We start from the raw sequence: 16,389 nt of genomic DNA, 5'->3' as shown, positions 1-16,389 counted from the left end.
TCCCTTCCCCTATTCTCAATTGGTATTTGTATTTTTTTAATTTGTTCTGTATTTCTACAAAAAATACAAAATGTAAGTGGACGTGGACTCTAGTACAGTTTTATATTTGGATATATAGTTTGTCATTCAACATCTATTGGTATATGCATCGGTGTGTTGTGTTTCCTGATGTAACTATTGTTGTATTGTACTGTTTTGCACTTTTTAAAATAAAGAGTTTAAATACTGGGATGAAGTTTTCACTTAGATCACTAAAGTGAGTGGTACTGTAGCTCTCCCCCTAGGAACCCACTCATTGTGTTGCTAAGCAAACTCCTAGAATCCCTTGCTAAACCCCAAAACAATTTCCGCAGCCATATCTATAATGCAGCTAAGCTTTTAATTGTCACAAACTATAAGCAAACTAAAGCTTAATGCTTTAATCATTAGGATTTGGTTTGTTGCTTCTATGGAATATATGACTGCCTTAGTTCATGATATGGAACTTAAATTTCATGCGACCTTGTACCCATAGTATTTTTCTTACCAAAGACAAATCTGTGGTGTGACTTGAAGCAGCCCACCTCCTGATCAGATTTGTGTTATGGGCTGTCTACTGCCAAGCTATTCCCTTATTCTACCTCTTCCTCCCTTATTGTATTTTTATTGGATAAGTCTTAAATAAAACACAAAAACATAGTTTGACGTCTGCTTTATTGTGTATTAATATTTCCAGGATGGTTAATGTCACATTTGTATTCCCTGTATATGTTATACATTTCTTGATTTTCTTTTGTTAACTATTTCTGTAAATAAAAAGATAAAAAAGCAAGACATTTACTCTCCCGATAAGTTTAGCCGCTGGATGTAATGATGTCAGAGCTGGCAGAAGGTGTGGGTTTCAGGATGAACTCCGACTTTTTTTAAAGTGGTAATCATGTATCGGCAAACCCATGCCTTGTAAATGATTGCAGCATTTAAAAAGTCTAAGTTCGTCCGGGAACCCACATTTCCGGCCAACACTGACTTTATTAGATCCGGCCCCAGGTTTTTTTTGAAGTTCCTTGAAACACACTATGGTAGGAATTCAATTGTGCCCGATACATTTTTGGGTAAAAAAATGGTCTGTTATTGCGATTGTTGCTCGATGTTGGTTTTCAGGCAGTTCAGTTGTTGTTCGTTTCTATTGCCCAAAAATTACCCATTTTCAGGCGAAAACACATGGATCCGTGATAAGTTCCCGGATCCATGTGTTTTCATGGCTACTATAGTGAAAATGAGTCAGTTGTCAGGGATGTTTTTTAGACTGTTGAAAAAAAAATCATTCATAGTGCTGGCTTTCAGGGCTAATTGGATAGCTTTTTACCTTATAATTTACATTCATTGGGCCAACAACTTTGCATCATGCACGCTACAGTAAATGAGACGAGATTTTCACAGATTTTTTGCAAATCAAAATTACAGTGTATCCCTTATGTTTTAATTAAACAGCATTGTCGCAGTGGTCATTGTGTGGACAAACTAAATGCTCCCCCAGTGGATGGTGAGTGGGGACCTTGGGAACCTTACAGTTCATGCTCAAGAAGCTGTGGTGGCGGAATCAGAACCTCTGTTAGAAACTGCAATAAACCTGAGTAAGAATTACCATTCAACAAATGTGTTATTCATTTATTCATATTGTCTTATGACACATTAACTTAAAGAGGAGTTATATTATTTAATAGCAGTACATGAGTAAAAATAATGGACTCATAAATACAAAAATATCACATATACTCCATGAAGGTAAAATTGTTTGGTATTAATCTGACATTTCACTACAGCTCTGATGTAAACTAATACTTCCCCACTCCACTACAGACAGCTGAAGTCACTCCAGTATATTTAGGATAGTGTCCTGAGAGGATTTGATTCAGATCAGAAAGTTGAGTCTTTCATTTCAGTTGCTGTACATCAGTGGCTCGGTCCCTGTGTATGAATAAACTAATTAACATTGCATCTGATTTGTTGGACCACATTCTAAACATGACTAATGCAGGAAAGTGCCAGATAGTGGCTTGCAGTAGTATTTGACCCCAAAAAGTAAACAGATTTGCTTGTATTAAAGGTGATATTGGCACAAATTGTTGCATATTACGAACCAGTTGGCTCTTAAAGTACATTTTCAAACTCCTAATTAATTATTTATCAACAGATTAAAAAAAAAATACATGAATGAAAAATGCTGCTTGCATACCCCATGCAGATTAGTACTTGGTAGAACAACCTCTTACTGCAAAATTACCTTTAAGTATGAGGTAAGTTCCTAGCAGGTTTGCACACTGGGAGTGATTTTTGCCCAGTCTTCCTTGCAGATTTGCTCCAAAGTTGTTACGGTGGTTGGATGATGCTTGTGGAGTGCAGTTTTCAAATACTGTTACAGATTCTCAAATGGATTGAGATCTAGACTTTGACTTGGCCCTTGTAGAACATTCAACTATTTGATGTTCAACCATACTGGTATTGCTTTGCACTTGTGTTTGGGATCAATGTCCTGCCGAAATATGGACTTTCTCCTAAGCTTTAGTTTTATAGCAGACTAAAGCAAGATGTGGCATGACACATACCAATTTGTTGTCTTGCAGGAAAGGGTGGTATTGTATGTTGCTGGCTCCTGTATTGTTATGTGCATGTTGAAATCTTTTACATCAAAGCCAGTCATATGTTAATCTAAATGTTGGCAACATTTACCTTTTGGTACTCTTTACTTATTTTTTTATCTATTATAATAAATCTCTCATTTAAGGCACTATGAAGGGGTAGAGGCTGATTTACTGACAGAAACAATACCGACGGTCATAATCCGGACAACCATTGACTGACAGTCAAAATACAGACATGGTTAAAATACCGACATTCATTATGCCGACATGTTCAAAATGTCGACATAGTCAGAATACCGACATTTACAGCACATGGCCAAAAGTAGACATTCCTTCTTATTTGTGTGTTAAGCCATTTTAACTTCTCCCATTGCTAACAGGATCATTAAATCAGCTCAAGAACTGTTGATTGTGGCTTCATGTATTGTGGTCTATATGACTTAGTAGCTGCGGTTGGATCTGGCCCGCTGCATATGTGTGAGTGCCTACATAGGCGCCCATGTGCAGGCTCCTATGTGTGGCCCTAGCCATAGAGTGGGAATACAACCTGTGGTGAGTGCAGCGAACACGTAAGTAAATCATTCCAAACCTGCACAGTTCTGGCAGTTTTTTACATACCAGGTCTCTTTAACCATTTCAGTCTTCTTACCGTAGGACTCCTTTCCTCATAATTTCTTCCTGAGAGGAATTCAATTATCTACAGTCATTTTCCACAGCTAATTGATCCACCAGGGGCTATTCAAAGAATACTTAGTGGGGACTTACTGTAGTAGGGATTTCTATTCACCGGCAGGTGAAAAAATATGCCTGATAACTCAGGACTTATCAGGTCCCGCGACCCAGTTAATGCATGAATCCGTAAACTTTTCATGGATTCCATATCTTAATGCACAATAACGCCTGTTAGTGCATTATAAGCTAAAACATGCATATATAGGGGTAAATCAATGATCCCTTAGCCAATTTTTTTTTTGTGTAAATGTTTACAGCGACTAACTAAATTCCACCCACAGTATGACAACAAAACAGGAGGAAACAAAAGGTCACAAGTGAAGGCTCAGAGGATTGCTTGATGCCTATCACTGCCTAAATTAGTCTATTGAAAATACTACACCATATAGTTATTTTCCTATTTTTCTGTTCAGATGCAAGGTAGTGTATACTGCATATCACAGCAGGAAATCAAAAGTTATGTTTATCATTTTACTCTGTTACAGGGCAAGAAATGGAGGCAAATACTGTGTGGGGAGGAGGATGAAGTTTAGATCTTGTAATACTGATTTTTGTCCCAAAGGAAAAAAAGATTTTAGAGATGTGCAGTGTTCGCACTTTGATGGTAAACATTTCAACATCAATGGTCTTACAACCAGTGTACGCTGGATCCCAAAATATAGTGGCAGTAAGTATTATCAATTTCTTCTTTTTCTGATGAAAACCAAAATTGTGATTGGAGCAGAAGCTTCACAATAACAGAAATCATATTGTATTATTTGTACAGTCTTAATGAAAGACCGCTGCAAGCTGTTTTGTCGTGTTTCTGGGACATCATCCTATTACCAGCTGAAAGACAGAGTTACTGATGGTACTCCTTGTAGTCCTGATTCGGATGACTTGTGTGTTCAAGGATTATGCAGGGTAGGAAATTCTAAAAATATATATTTAAAGTGTTACATAATATTATTATACTGACAATTTTATCTGTATCATTTAGCTCTACAAACAACATATTCTGGATAAAGATATGATAAAATCATTTGGAGTTGTACATTTTAGAAATCTAACATACTGTATCATATTTCTGAAATGCTCTTAAGTGGAAGCCCAACCACAGCCAAATCTTTTCATGTATTAACTCTTCTGTGTTTGACTCAGCTAGGCACAGAGATGGTTGTTTAATGTGTGGCTACAGTACCATTATTTTTCCAAGATCAGTTTTCTGCTACAGTATTCTGAGATGGGTAACTATATCCTTCCATTCAAGCTAATTTCCATGTCTTACAATATATTATCTTCTTTGAACATGATTGCTAAAATCACCACATATGACCATATTTAATACCCTTTGCTTAATTTAGTCAATGACTGCTTTTATACCATTTCCACTTCCTCCCTGAGAAATAATCCCATTACAATCAACCAAAAAACAATAGCTGTTATTATTAAAACATTATGTATTTAATTATTTTTCCATGTAGCTAATACCAGTGGAACATTTGCATCTGATAGTTTACATTCTCTGAGATTACTGCAGTAGAGTGATCACATGAGCACAGCTTCTTATATGACTGTTCATTAACTCCTTCGCATTTGAAGCTTTTTTTATACCCTGTATGTATACTTTTTAAGCATGTAACAAAGACTTTGCGTTTCCAAAAAAGAAAAAAAAAAATTAGCCTCGACTTGATTGTATAGTAGCTTACAGAAAATTAACATACATTATAATGGATTACAGTAGTTTACTGAAGAGCATAAGGTCTTCTGAGATGTATCTTTTTTGTTATTCAATTTCCTTGTACAGTATATTAACTTTATGTGCTGTACTATAGTGGGTACTATGCCAGTAGCAACTGGTAAGAGGGAACAAGGCTTTTGTAAAACAAAATGTATGTAAAAGATGGGGTAATAGTAATAATTGTTTTAAACATCAACTATATCATTTAGTACAGTATAACAAAAATATGTATAATATATTGATATAACAATATTATTCTTATTATTATTTTGTATTTATAAGGCACTGTAAGGGTTCCATACAAAGGGAATAGAACAAACAAGAAGTTACATGAATACAAGTTACATACATTCTTGCAGTACTTTTAGCCACAGTGTGTCCTCACACCCAGCTCCAGGCAGTTTGCACTGGGCAGGCTGAGCTCATAGTTGCCTCACAGCTGGTCTCTACCTGACAGTCTCTGTGTTTCCAGCCGATCACTGCAAGTTTGGTGAATTTTGACTATAAAAATGATTTGAATAATAAACAAATACATTTCTTCTTTGTGTTATTCTTTTGATTTTTGTAGTCAAAACTTAAGAGTATACTAGAGTATGACAGGTGAGGCTCTTTCTGTTTATGGAGAAGAAAAGCAAGGGCAAAGCCTTAAGAGACCTGGGCAGGAAAGAGAAGTGGCAGCAGGTGTAAAAACCAAGATGGAGTAGTTGGACAAGAAAAGGATGAGTCACAGACCCTGATAATGAATGGTTCAAGCTGAACAAAAAATAATTGAATTAAACTATCACCACAAACTATTAACAAATCCAAATAAGAAAATATCTAGCAATTCTGTAGGAAATATGATTCCCTGTCACAAAATATGAACATAAAATCATAAAGTGATTTCCATTATATGTGCACTCAGATCATCTATAAATAAACCACACAGACAGAACTGCAAAAAGCCAAAATTAGCAGGTGACTTCAATTCTCAAAAATATGCTGATTTTAATGTGTTTATTTTGAACATTTAAAACCTTAAGCCCATTTGCATAAGAGCTCCTTGTTCACATCAAAGTTTTCATGTTCATTATATTTTGAAATGTGTTGTCACTTTCATATGTGAACAATAGGAGCACTTGTTAAAATACTGCCTTTGTTTATTAAGACTTTGATTGGGAATATCCGCATCCCTGGACTCTGGCCTATTTGATGTAATGTAGTTGGTATATTGGCGATCAACAGGTAGTCTGTACTATGTGAGTTACATCACTGTCTGAAAGTGAGGTTCTCCCTGAAGACTTGTGACATTGTGCAATGGCATCACTGGCCTAGTCCTGCTTCTCACATGGTGAAAGAAAATGTTATCAGAACTGGTGCTTTACAATATTCTCTCTCTCCTGAACCCTGTTTGCTGCTCAGGATGACTGGGAATGGCCCTTCACTATCTTGAGTTATATCGGCCGGATTTGCCTGTAGCAAGTTGTTTTTTTTTTGTTTTTTTTTACATTTAGCATGAATTAATCCTTAAGCTATGGTGCTCTACCTGCACACATCTACTAAGCAACCTAATACACTTTCTCTATTCCCACATTGACTACTGTTTCCAGATCTTAGCGTGCCTCTCACTTTAATTTGTCCTTCCTTATTCTACAAGATTGAGTAACACGTCTCACTGACCTGTGGTGCTGCCAAGCTTCAGAAGATGCAGTATCTATTTGCAAAATAGCTGTGGCATTTCTTCACAAAATGTGACAATTATTAAAATTAGTAAAATTAAGGCGTGCTCTATTAGTCAAAGTGCTTATTACTTGAGTGAAATTAAGTATATTTAGTGTATATTTATGTATTAATCAATTTTATTCTTTCTTATACTGTAGCAAGCGGGCTGCGATCACGTTTTAAATTCCAAAGCAAGGAAAGACAAATGTGGTATATGTGGTGGTGATAACTCCTCCTGTAAAACTGTTGCAGGGACCTTCAATAACGCTCAGTATGGTATGTGGTTCATCAGTGTCCTCGCTAATTTGCCTTAATAAAAATATTTAAAAAAGCAAAATAAAAGTGGATAATTATCAATAAGGCATAACATTTTCACAATAAAAATATGTACAAAAAAAAGTGTTTTTCAGATGTAGCAGCTGTTGGAATACAATCTTAGGTCTTATCCTATGAAAATACACCAACTTTATCCAGGTTTTTTCACAATTGTTTCCTGTAACACTACTCTCTCTCTCTTATTGCTATAATTTCCACTACATTGCAATTTAGGTCATGGCTCATTTGTTTTGTTTGACACACTGTGCCTTATTTAGGTCCCAACAGACCTGCGATGCATATCACAAAGTACCGATGTTCAGTACTTTTTGCATGTGCCAGACCCCACTGCGTTTCTGTAGTATGGGTCTGCGACGGCAGGTGACTGCGGCATCAGCCTGTCAGTGATTGACAGTCTGATGCCCAGGTGGCGTAAAGGGGGAGGCGTTGGTCTCCGTTTCTCAAAACGGAGGCTTTTCGCCACCATTACAGAGGGAGGGATGAGGGATTTTCCAGGCCTCTAGGTAGCTCCTGGGGCATCTGGCTTGGGTGGCCCCATGATGGGTCATGCAGCCAGCAGATGGTGTTGTAGATGATCCGATACTGTGTCCTTGGACATAGCTAAGATCATTAATGCAAGCAGGAGACGTGAAGCTTCCTGCTGCATTACCATAATAGTGCTATCGCTGTGGTTTCTACGTAAGCAGCAGCAATAGCACCTCCAACTATATATGAATCAGGCCCACTGTCACTTGTATTTAAGGCAAACTTAGAAGCAATTATGGCTGTGTTTGGAGTTGGTGGTGCAAACCTTTAAGCATTTTTTTTTATTTTTATGAAATAAGCAGAATTATATTCTATCACTGCCTTATTGTAAATTAAACAGTTGGTGATTTTTTGTTTATTTATTTGGTGTTAGAAACTTTTAGTGCATTTTCACTGCAAACTTTCACAGTCCAAAGATGGTTTCTATAGTATAAATGGCTTATAGTGCTTTTGTACATTGAGGGCAACACTGACACCAGTATCGGATCATAGGTGTTAAGTGATAAATAGCTGATAAACCAATGTAGTTAGAAATGGAGTGATTCACTGAGGGAAGACAATATTATAGCAAGTTGTGTTATGGTCTCTTGAAAGGCACAAATGTAGTTCAGAATGGCTTTCATCTGTATGTGCTTTACTAGGACCACTCCATGGATCCTACAACTTTTTTCTTACCCCAACCATGAGAATCAATAGCATTTAAACAAAGTGCGACATATGGCATGAGGGAATGCAGTTTCTGAAGCCTGCCATTGAGACAGCAGATCTTTACTGACCATCCTAGGGCTGATTTTTACTTGACACCTGTGGTCACTATTTGGAAATCAATCTAGGCTGTTTATCCTTCCAGCTGGTGAAGCATTAGGTAGGATGGAATACTACTGGCTTATTTAAAGCTTTTAACAATGCTGTCCCAGAGATTTTCCCATTCCATTCATTGGAGTCATCTTTACAATGATGTCTGTACATGTAATGCAGCATACAAATACAAAACCATCAAAATGCATGTGCCATTGAAATGACTGTTTAAAGATGTGAGATTTTTTAAAAACACTGCTAGTAAAATCTCCTTTTTATTAATTGCTGAAAATTTCTACAAAGCACATGTAGAATGAACAAAAAGGACAATGTCTTTATTTTATTTTCCCTTTTAGAAATTTAATAGTGAATTTGGTAGATTAATAAAAAGTTGGAAATCAAACTTTAAAAGATTTCCCCTTAATATTTCAAGAAATTGCTATTTAAATGTGATACACATAGTGACTGTGAGTATCCTTTTCTTTTTTGTATAATCTGATTTTTATTGAAAGAAAACAAAGTACATTGAAATCACCGTGCACAAATACAATATTCACAGTAACCTAGACCGGAATGACACTATACTAATTGTGAAGAAGTTGAGTTGAGCACTGCCAGTTGAATATCCAACAAATTTTAAACAATTGTTATTCAATACCAGAACACATCGCAAATTACACCATAAAACTTTATATAGAAAATTAAAAAAAAAAGGAAAAAGAGAAATAAGGGAGAGAGAGGATGGAAAGGAAAGAAAGAGAAAGAGAAAAAGAGAAAGGGAGCACCCTGAGAAGGGTACTAATGTCAAGACGTAAACAGTGTCAGGAAACCTCTATTGCAACAGTGTTACGAGATGTAAAGTTTATAAACATCTGTAGTTTTAAAATCAAGCCAGGGAGCCCTGGTGGTCCTAAAATCTGATGATCGGAGAGTGGAGGCAAGGAGTAAATCTTCCATAATCATATAGCTATCTACTCTGCGGAACCAATCCCTCCGAGTAGGTAGGGACGAGGACTTCCACAGCACAGGTATAACTGCACGAGCTGCGTTACAAAGATGTTTCAGCAGAGATTTCTTGTAACTGGAAACAGAAATCGAGGAATGACCCAATAGCCAGAACGCTGAGTCTTCTGGCAGTTGAACACATAAGATCTCGGTGGAGATCTTTATTACCTCATTCCAAAAGGGTCTCAGGCGTGGGCAATCCCACCATATATGAATCATCGTACCTATTGTTGAAGAGCAACGCCAACATTTGTTTGAGGAAGCAGGGAACATTATGTGAAGAATGGAAGGGTATCTATACCATCGGGTAAGTATTTTATATTGGGTCTCTCTAATCTGAATACATATAGAGCTAGCGTGCGTTTTGAGAAAGAGAGATTCCCATTCTTTCTGTGAAAATGTTAAACCAAGATCTTTTTCCCACGCGAGGGCAAAAGACGGTTTGGTGTCAGATTGGGAGTTCTGTAGCATTTTATATAGAATAGAAACCGAATGGTCTAGGGATTGGGGGGACGCGCACAGCTTTTCAAATGGAGTTAGTTCGCGGGAAAATGCCAATCGTGCAGAATTAGTTAATATAAAATGTCTGACTTGAAGAAACTTCCAAAAGTCCGTCTGTGGGATGTCCCAAGTTTGCCTAATCTCGGAGAACTGTTTCACCTGAGACGCTGCGATCAGTTGACCGACCCTAAAGAGCCCCGCCTCAGTCCAATGAGAAAAATGATTAGGATTAAAGCCTGATGGAAACTCATTATTAGCTAAAAAAGAGGTCAGTGGGCAAGAAGGGGAAGAAATGGAGGGCAGACGTCGTAAATTTTTCCAGACAGCTATCGTTGGAGAGATCGTCGGGTGAGGAGGGGAGAGCTTTGCAATTCGGGGTAACCAAGGGAAAATCTCAGGATGTTGTGACATACAAGACCCTTCAAGTTTCACCCATTGTTTGATATCCCCATTTTTGGTCCAATCGAGCACTCTATTCAGTTATACCGCATGATAATAATTTTTGATGTTAGGTAGTTGAACACCACCGGAACTAGTAGATCTAGAAAGAGTGGCATATCCGATTCTGGGTCTTTTACGGAACCAGACAAACTGTTGAATCAGGTGCTGAATAGACTGGAACCAAGAATTCGGGATGGAAATCGGTAGAGTTTGGAAGAGGTACAGCAGCTTTGGGAGAGTATTCATTTTAATAACATTAATTCTCCCAAGCCAAGACAGGCGTTTGGAGTGCCATCTGCTAAAATCGTTACGAATTAGGGGTAATATTGGCGCAAAATTCAGGGTGAACAATTGGGAAAGATTATTTGTTAATTTAACTCCTAGATAGGTGATGCAATTAGAGTTCCAAGAGAAGGGGAATGCTTGTTGAAGGCCCCTAATCGCAGCGCGGGGGGGGGGGGGGGGGGGCTGAAACATTAAGAGCGGAGGATTTAGAGTAATTGAGTAATTGATTTTAAAGTTAGAGAGTCCGCTAAAGGTATCAAATTCTCGCATGAGATGAGGGAGCGAAATAGTGGGGTTAGATATGACCGCTAGGAGGTCGTCAGCAAAAAGCGCCAATTTGCATTCCTCACCATCTACCTGGGGGCCAGAAATATTAATATTTTTCCTAATAGCTCTCGCTAACGCCTCAATACACAATACAAAAATCAAGGGGGAAAGGGGACAACCCTGTCTCGTGCCGTTAGTAATACTAAAGGAGTCCGAAAGAGTACCATTAATCCTGACCCTGGCAGTAGGAGAGGTGTATAAAGCCATGATTCTATGGAGCGCGATAGGTCCTAGGCCAATATGCTCCAGCACAGACCTCATGAAATCCCAGCTGATCCGATCAAATGCTTTTTCAGCATCCGTCGAGAGCAATATTGTGGGTAATTGCCTCAAACAAGCCAAGTGTATCAAATTCAAGACCTTTGTGGTGTTATCTTTAGCTTCTCTACCAGGGATGAACCCCACTTGATCCCTGTGTATTAGGGAGGGAAGAAAGTTATTCAGTCTAACAGCCATGAGTTTAGCGTACAGTTTTAAATCAACATTCAACAGTGAAATAGGTCTGTAGCTGGAGCATAACGCAGGATCCCTACCTTGTTTAGGAATTACTGCAATATGTGCCTCTAGGGATTGAGGGGAAAAATGTGAGGTAGCAGAAATAGCGTTATAGGCACGAAGCAGCAAAGGAGCCAAACTATCCTTAAATGTTTTGTAATATGCTACAGTAAAACCATCCGGGCCAGGGCTTTTACCGGACGGAGTCAACAAGATAACATGGTCTAATTCTTGCAAGGTGAACGGACGCTCTAGCAGCTCTATATCTGTCGTTGAAATGGTAGGGAAATCCGTAGCTAATAGATAGTTCCGAATCTGAGGTAACACTATCGATGGGTTGGGGTTATTCGAGGATGTAGCTAAATTATAAAGAGTCAAGTAATATTGTTTAAAACAAGAGGCAATTTCTGGGGTCTTAGAGTGAAGAAGGTCATTAGCATCTTTCATTGAACTAATAAATGAGGCAGAATGCTGTGCACGTAAAGCACGTGCCAACAGTCTGCCAGGCTTATTACCCCATTGGTAAAATCGATTTCGACATTTACGCATGGAGTGTAGCGTGTTATCAGATAGCAGTTTATTCAATCGGGCTCTGACATCAATTAATTTTGCGTAAATTTCTCCAGACAGAGAAGTTTTATGATCAGATTCTATGGTGTGTATCTGTTGTAAAAGGGTATCTATAAGGGCCTTTTTCTGTTTTTTCACATGTGTACCCAGCTGAATCAGTTTACCCCGGATAACACATTTATGTGCCTCCCACACTACAATTTTGGACACCTCGGAAGTATCGTTCAGGTCAATATAATCAGACAAGGCCTTTTCGAGTTCCCCTTTACAATAGGCATCTTGCAAAAGAGATTCATTCAAACGCCAAGACCATTGACCTAAAGTGGGTGCTTGGAACGAAAGAGTCATAGAAATAGGAGCGTGATCTGACCACGTGATTGGACCTATATCAGCATCTAAGAGGAGGGGAAGATGTCTGTGGCTTAAAAAAAGATAATCTAAACGTGAATAGACCTGGTGGGGATGAGAATAAAAAGAGTAGTCTCGAACAGTAGAGTGCAGGACTCTCCAGGAGTCGGCCAGCTGAAGCTCGTGAAAAACTTTCCTAACTTGGCAATGCTTGCGCTTTGAAAATCTAGGGGCTGCGTTGGAAGTATCTACTGTGGGATTTAGGGACCAATTACAATCACCTCCCAATACAACTATGCCCTGCAAAAGGGAATCAAACTGAGAGAGGAACGAAGCAAAAAACAGAGGTTGGGCTTGATTGGGAACGTACAACACAATAAACGTGAAAACTTGTTGAAAAATTTGACAATTTAGCAAGAGTAGTCTACCTGGAACCAGCCTGTGGACAACCACGTCCGTCACACGGAGTTTTTTGGAAAATAAGATTGCTACCCCTTTTGTTTTACCTTCCGGATTGTTGCTAAAGAATGATAAAGAAAAGTGGTGGTCCGATAAGGAGGGAAGCCTCAGGCCTGTCTTAAAATGTGTTTCCTGAATTAAGGCTACATCTACCTTATCCATCCATAATGATCTAATTAATTTAGATCTTTTTTCAGGTACATTAAGCCCTTTAACATTAAACGAGGAGATTTTAATTCGAGTAGGAACACTCATGAGGTCCAAAGTAAGGGAGTCGGCAGCATGGTTCCCAGGGAAACTACCAAAGAAGAGAGACAGAGATATAAAAAGAGGAAAGAATACTTAGAACAAAAGAAGAAAAGAATAGAAAAATGAACCATAATAAAGCACCCGCCGTGGAGGCGCGTCCCAACTGTAGGATCACAGCTCCAAGTAATAGTACTATACTAAGCGGGTAAGGGGACAAGGGAGTCGTCGTCAGGGGACGCAAACATCAAAATGCAAGTACTAACATCTTAGAAGCAATCACAAGAAAACATATAGATATCTAGCACCCGAATACAAGGAGTAACATCTAAAGACCATAACCACCACACATGTAGAAAAAACATTGCAAACTCAATCAAAGAACCAGGAGAGAAACGTAGAAGGATCTCAGCCCCACCGAGAGGCGGAGCAATTCACAAACTGAAAAATCAAAACAGTAGAGAGGACCCAGTCAGGTATCATCCGTGACAGAGGACACTGCGACAGCGGTCGGAGTGTTCTTGGCATAACGGACTGTCTGCCAGGGGAGACCTCTTTGTTTGTGTTGAGGCAGTTTCAGCTGCGGGATTTCCACCTCCCAGGCCGGGATGGCCAGCTCCGGCAGCCCCAGCGTTGCACAAAAGAACGGCAAATAGGAAGAATTCTGCAGGAAGAGTACTTTCCCAGAATAAGAAACTTGTAGGTTAAAGGGGAACCCCCAGCGATATTTTAGTTGCCGCTTGCGAAGTTCGTCCGTCAAAGGTTTCAATGTCTTGCATAATTGAAGTGTATGCCAGGACAAGTCTTGATAAAGGAAGATCGGCATTCCATTGAAAGCCACTCCATCTAACTGGCGTACCTTGCGCATAATTTCTTTCTTTTGCGTAAAATAATGCAAGCGGCAAATCACGTCGCGGGGTCGGTCTGAGGAGAGTCCACGAGGCTTAAGAGCACGGTGAGCCCTATCAAAGACAATCTCGGTGTCAGGTTCATTTCCCAGCAATTCGTTAAAGATCTTCGTGAGAGCGTCGATGAGACCTGATTGTGGGACATCTTCCGGGAGGCCCCTTATACGAATATTATTCCGACGTCCCCTATTGTCCATATCCGTCACCCTATTTTGTAGGGAACGTATTTCCATGGTTTGGGCCGTAAGGATATCCTGTAAGGATCGGAAAAGGGTATCGGAAGTATCTTGGGTCTCCTCAACAGCTGTCAGCCTGTCCGATAGTTGTGAGATATCCTTCTTAACAGTCGCCATTTCCTGTCTAATCGTATCCTGAAGATTCTGTTTAGTGGGGAGTGTTTTAAGGAACGTAAATATTTCCTTGAGTTCGTTCCTCTCCCAGGATGGAGGGAGAGTAGGGCCGCCTTTGGACAACGATACAGGCGAGGAAGAGGGAGAAGAAGAAGGACTGGCCGCCATTGATTCTTGATCCGTCTCGGCCGTCGCCGGTTGGAGATAAGGCCTTATGGTCGTTTGAGATTAAGAGCTCTTTGGTCGAGGTGTATAATTGGTCTGAGATGATTTCCTGGATTTGGTTCTAACCATAGTGTGGGAATATAGCAATAAAAGCGTAGTTTGGTCCGAACTGTAGAAAGGTATAGGTGCAGAGCTACATTAGAATGCGTCTACCGAGCAACGACTCCCATCAGCCTTGCATTAATATATCATTGAGCAGCCAGCATCACATCAATGCGTAGAAATACAGAAGTCTCACAAGAATCGCCATCTGCAGTCGGCAAATAGTCACATCTCCAAACAATTCTTGCCGATCGTTGCACATACAGAGAAGCAGGGTAGCTATGTTATGAAAATGGCCACTGTAGCTCAAATCCCCTTCAGCTTGAGGACCAGGCACTTTAACTGCAGACAGCTCCTCTGCAAAGAGCAATAAAAAGGGTGGGTGGGGGGGCACCACCACAGTGGATCCCCAGAGACCGACAGCAAAAGAATGTAGGGTGAGGAAGTCTGTAAGGGGGGGGCCCTGTGTAGTCCCTTACCCCACAAGCCAGGCACAGCGTTATTATAAATACACTGGGGAATCCAGCCCCTTATAGTGAGGCCAGGACTCACCAAATCCGTCAATCTTGGAGGGCTATTCAGGCAGGGGGGCTCCAGGTACCAGCAGAGTGAGCAGGGCAGCCGGGGAGGTCCGTGTCCGCGATTCGCGGGAGAAAGCAGCCGCTTTTGTGGAGCTCCGTGCCGGCCGCGGGTCGCTTCCGGGATCGGCCTGGCACTCGAGGCCGCGGCTTCGGCGGGTGGTGAAGGCCGCAGTCGGTGGCTCGCAGCAAACTGGTCCCCGGGCTCCGTGAGGGCTATGGGGAGCGGCAGGAGAGTTCCCAGCAGCCGGGCAGGGGAGCAGGGTCTCCGGCAGAGAGGGCGAAGGGTGCAGTAGTGGGATAACAGCAGGAGCTGATGAGAAGCTGGACTCCACCATTAACCAGCCAGGCCACGCCCCGAGTATCCTTTTCTATATGAAAGTAGAATAAAATAATTAACCTTTCTAACTACTCTTTATACATTATTTTTTAATGAGTATATTAAATTAACTGCTATAAAGCAATACATTTAATGTGTAAAGTGGATAAGCCTGTTAATTCATATAACATTTTCCCAATGGGAGATACTACTGCCATCTTGTGGTACATCATTACTGACAATAAGTTGTCATGAAAACAGTTAATTCACTCTGATAACAACAGTCAGTCATTGTTCCCAGAGAAGTATGACAAACCAGAGCATTTAAACAATTAATGGGCAATTTAAGTATAAATAATTGTTTATGCAAGTAAATTCTAAGCTTTGTTTGACAAGGGTCAAATTATCCTTTTTGTATCTTCAGGAGAATGAGGGACAGTTTTCTAGTACAATCCAAACAGTTTTACAGAGATGCAATACAAACAGCAAAGTTTGGACCTTTTCAAATTAATGTTAAAATACTTTTTTAGCATTTACAAATACCCAATTGATAAATTTACTAAATGTAAAAATGTATCGCAAAATGTAATTATTGCATGTTGAACCTGCAAATTTATATGTGACATACATACTGGTTAAACATTTTAGAGCATCGTTTTCATGATAAAGCACCAAGGGGTTAATCAAATTAGCCGCGAAGGGTGTGATGTGCGATTGGCGAGGCGTTTCAGTGCCGATCTCGCACCCTTTGTGGATTGGTTTCAGCCTGAATGTGGCCCCCAACCCCATGCGCGCGCCGAAGGCTCGTGCGCTCCTGGAAAAGTGGACGTGGCCTCGCAACGGTATATTATCAAACT

General features: G+C 39.9%; 1 protein-coding gene across 2 annotated transcripts in view; it reads left to right on the top strand.

Annotated features, from left to right (window-relative positions):
* The window catches only part of ADAMTS20 (ADAM metallopeptidase with thrombospondin type 1 motif 20), a 406,022-nt gene that overhangs the window by 190,081 nt on the left and 199,552 nt on the right, over positions 1–16,389 (top strand). For both annotated transcript variants that reach the window (XM_063927338.1, XM_063927339.1), the window contains exons 12-15: positions 1,471–1,613; positions 3,839–4,020; positions 4,120–4,256; positions 6,933–7,050. In XM_063927338.1, coding sequence (XP_063783408.1) covers positions 1,471–1,613; positions 3,839–4,020; positions 4,120–4,256; positions 6,933–7,050 — 580 coding nt within the window. The remainder of the gene's footprint in view (positions 1–1,470; positions 1,614–3,838; positions 4,021–4,119; positions 4,257–6,932; positions 7,051–16,389) is intronic.

Source organism: Pseudophryne corroboree, chromosome 6 (genome assembly GCF_028390025.1).
Source record: "Pseudophryne corroboree isolate aPseCor3 chromosome 6, aPseCor3.hap2, whole genome shotgun sequence".
Taxonomy (NCBI): domain Eukaryota; kingdom Metazoa; phylum Chordata; class Amphibia; order Anura; family Myobatrachidae; genus Pseudophryne; species Pseudophryne corroboree.
This window is presented reverse-complemented; position numbering and strand designations above follow the sequence as displayed.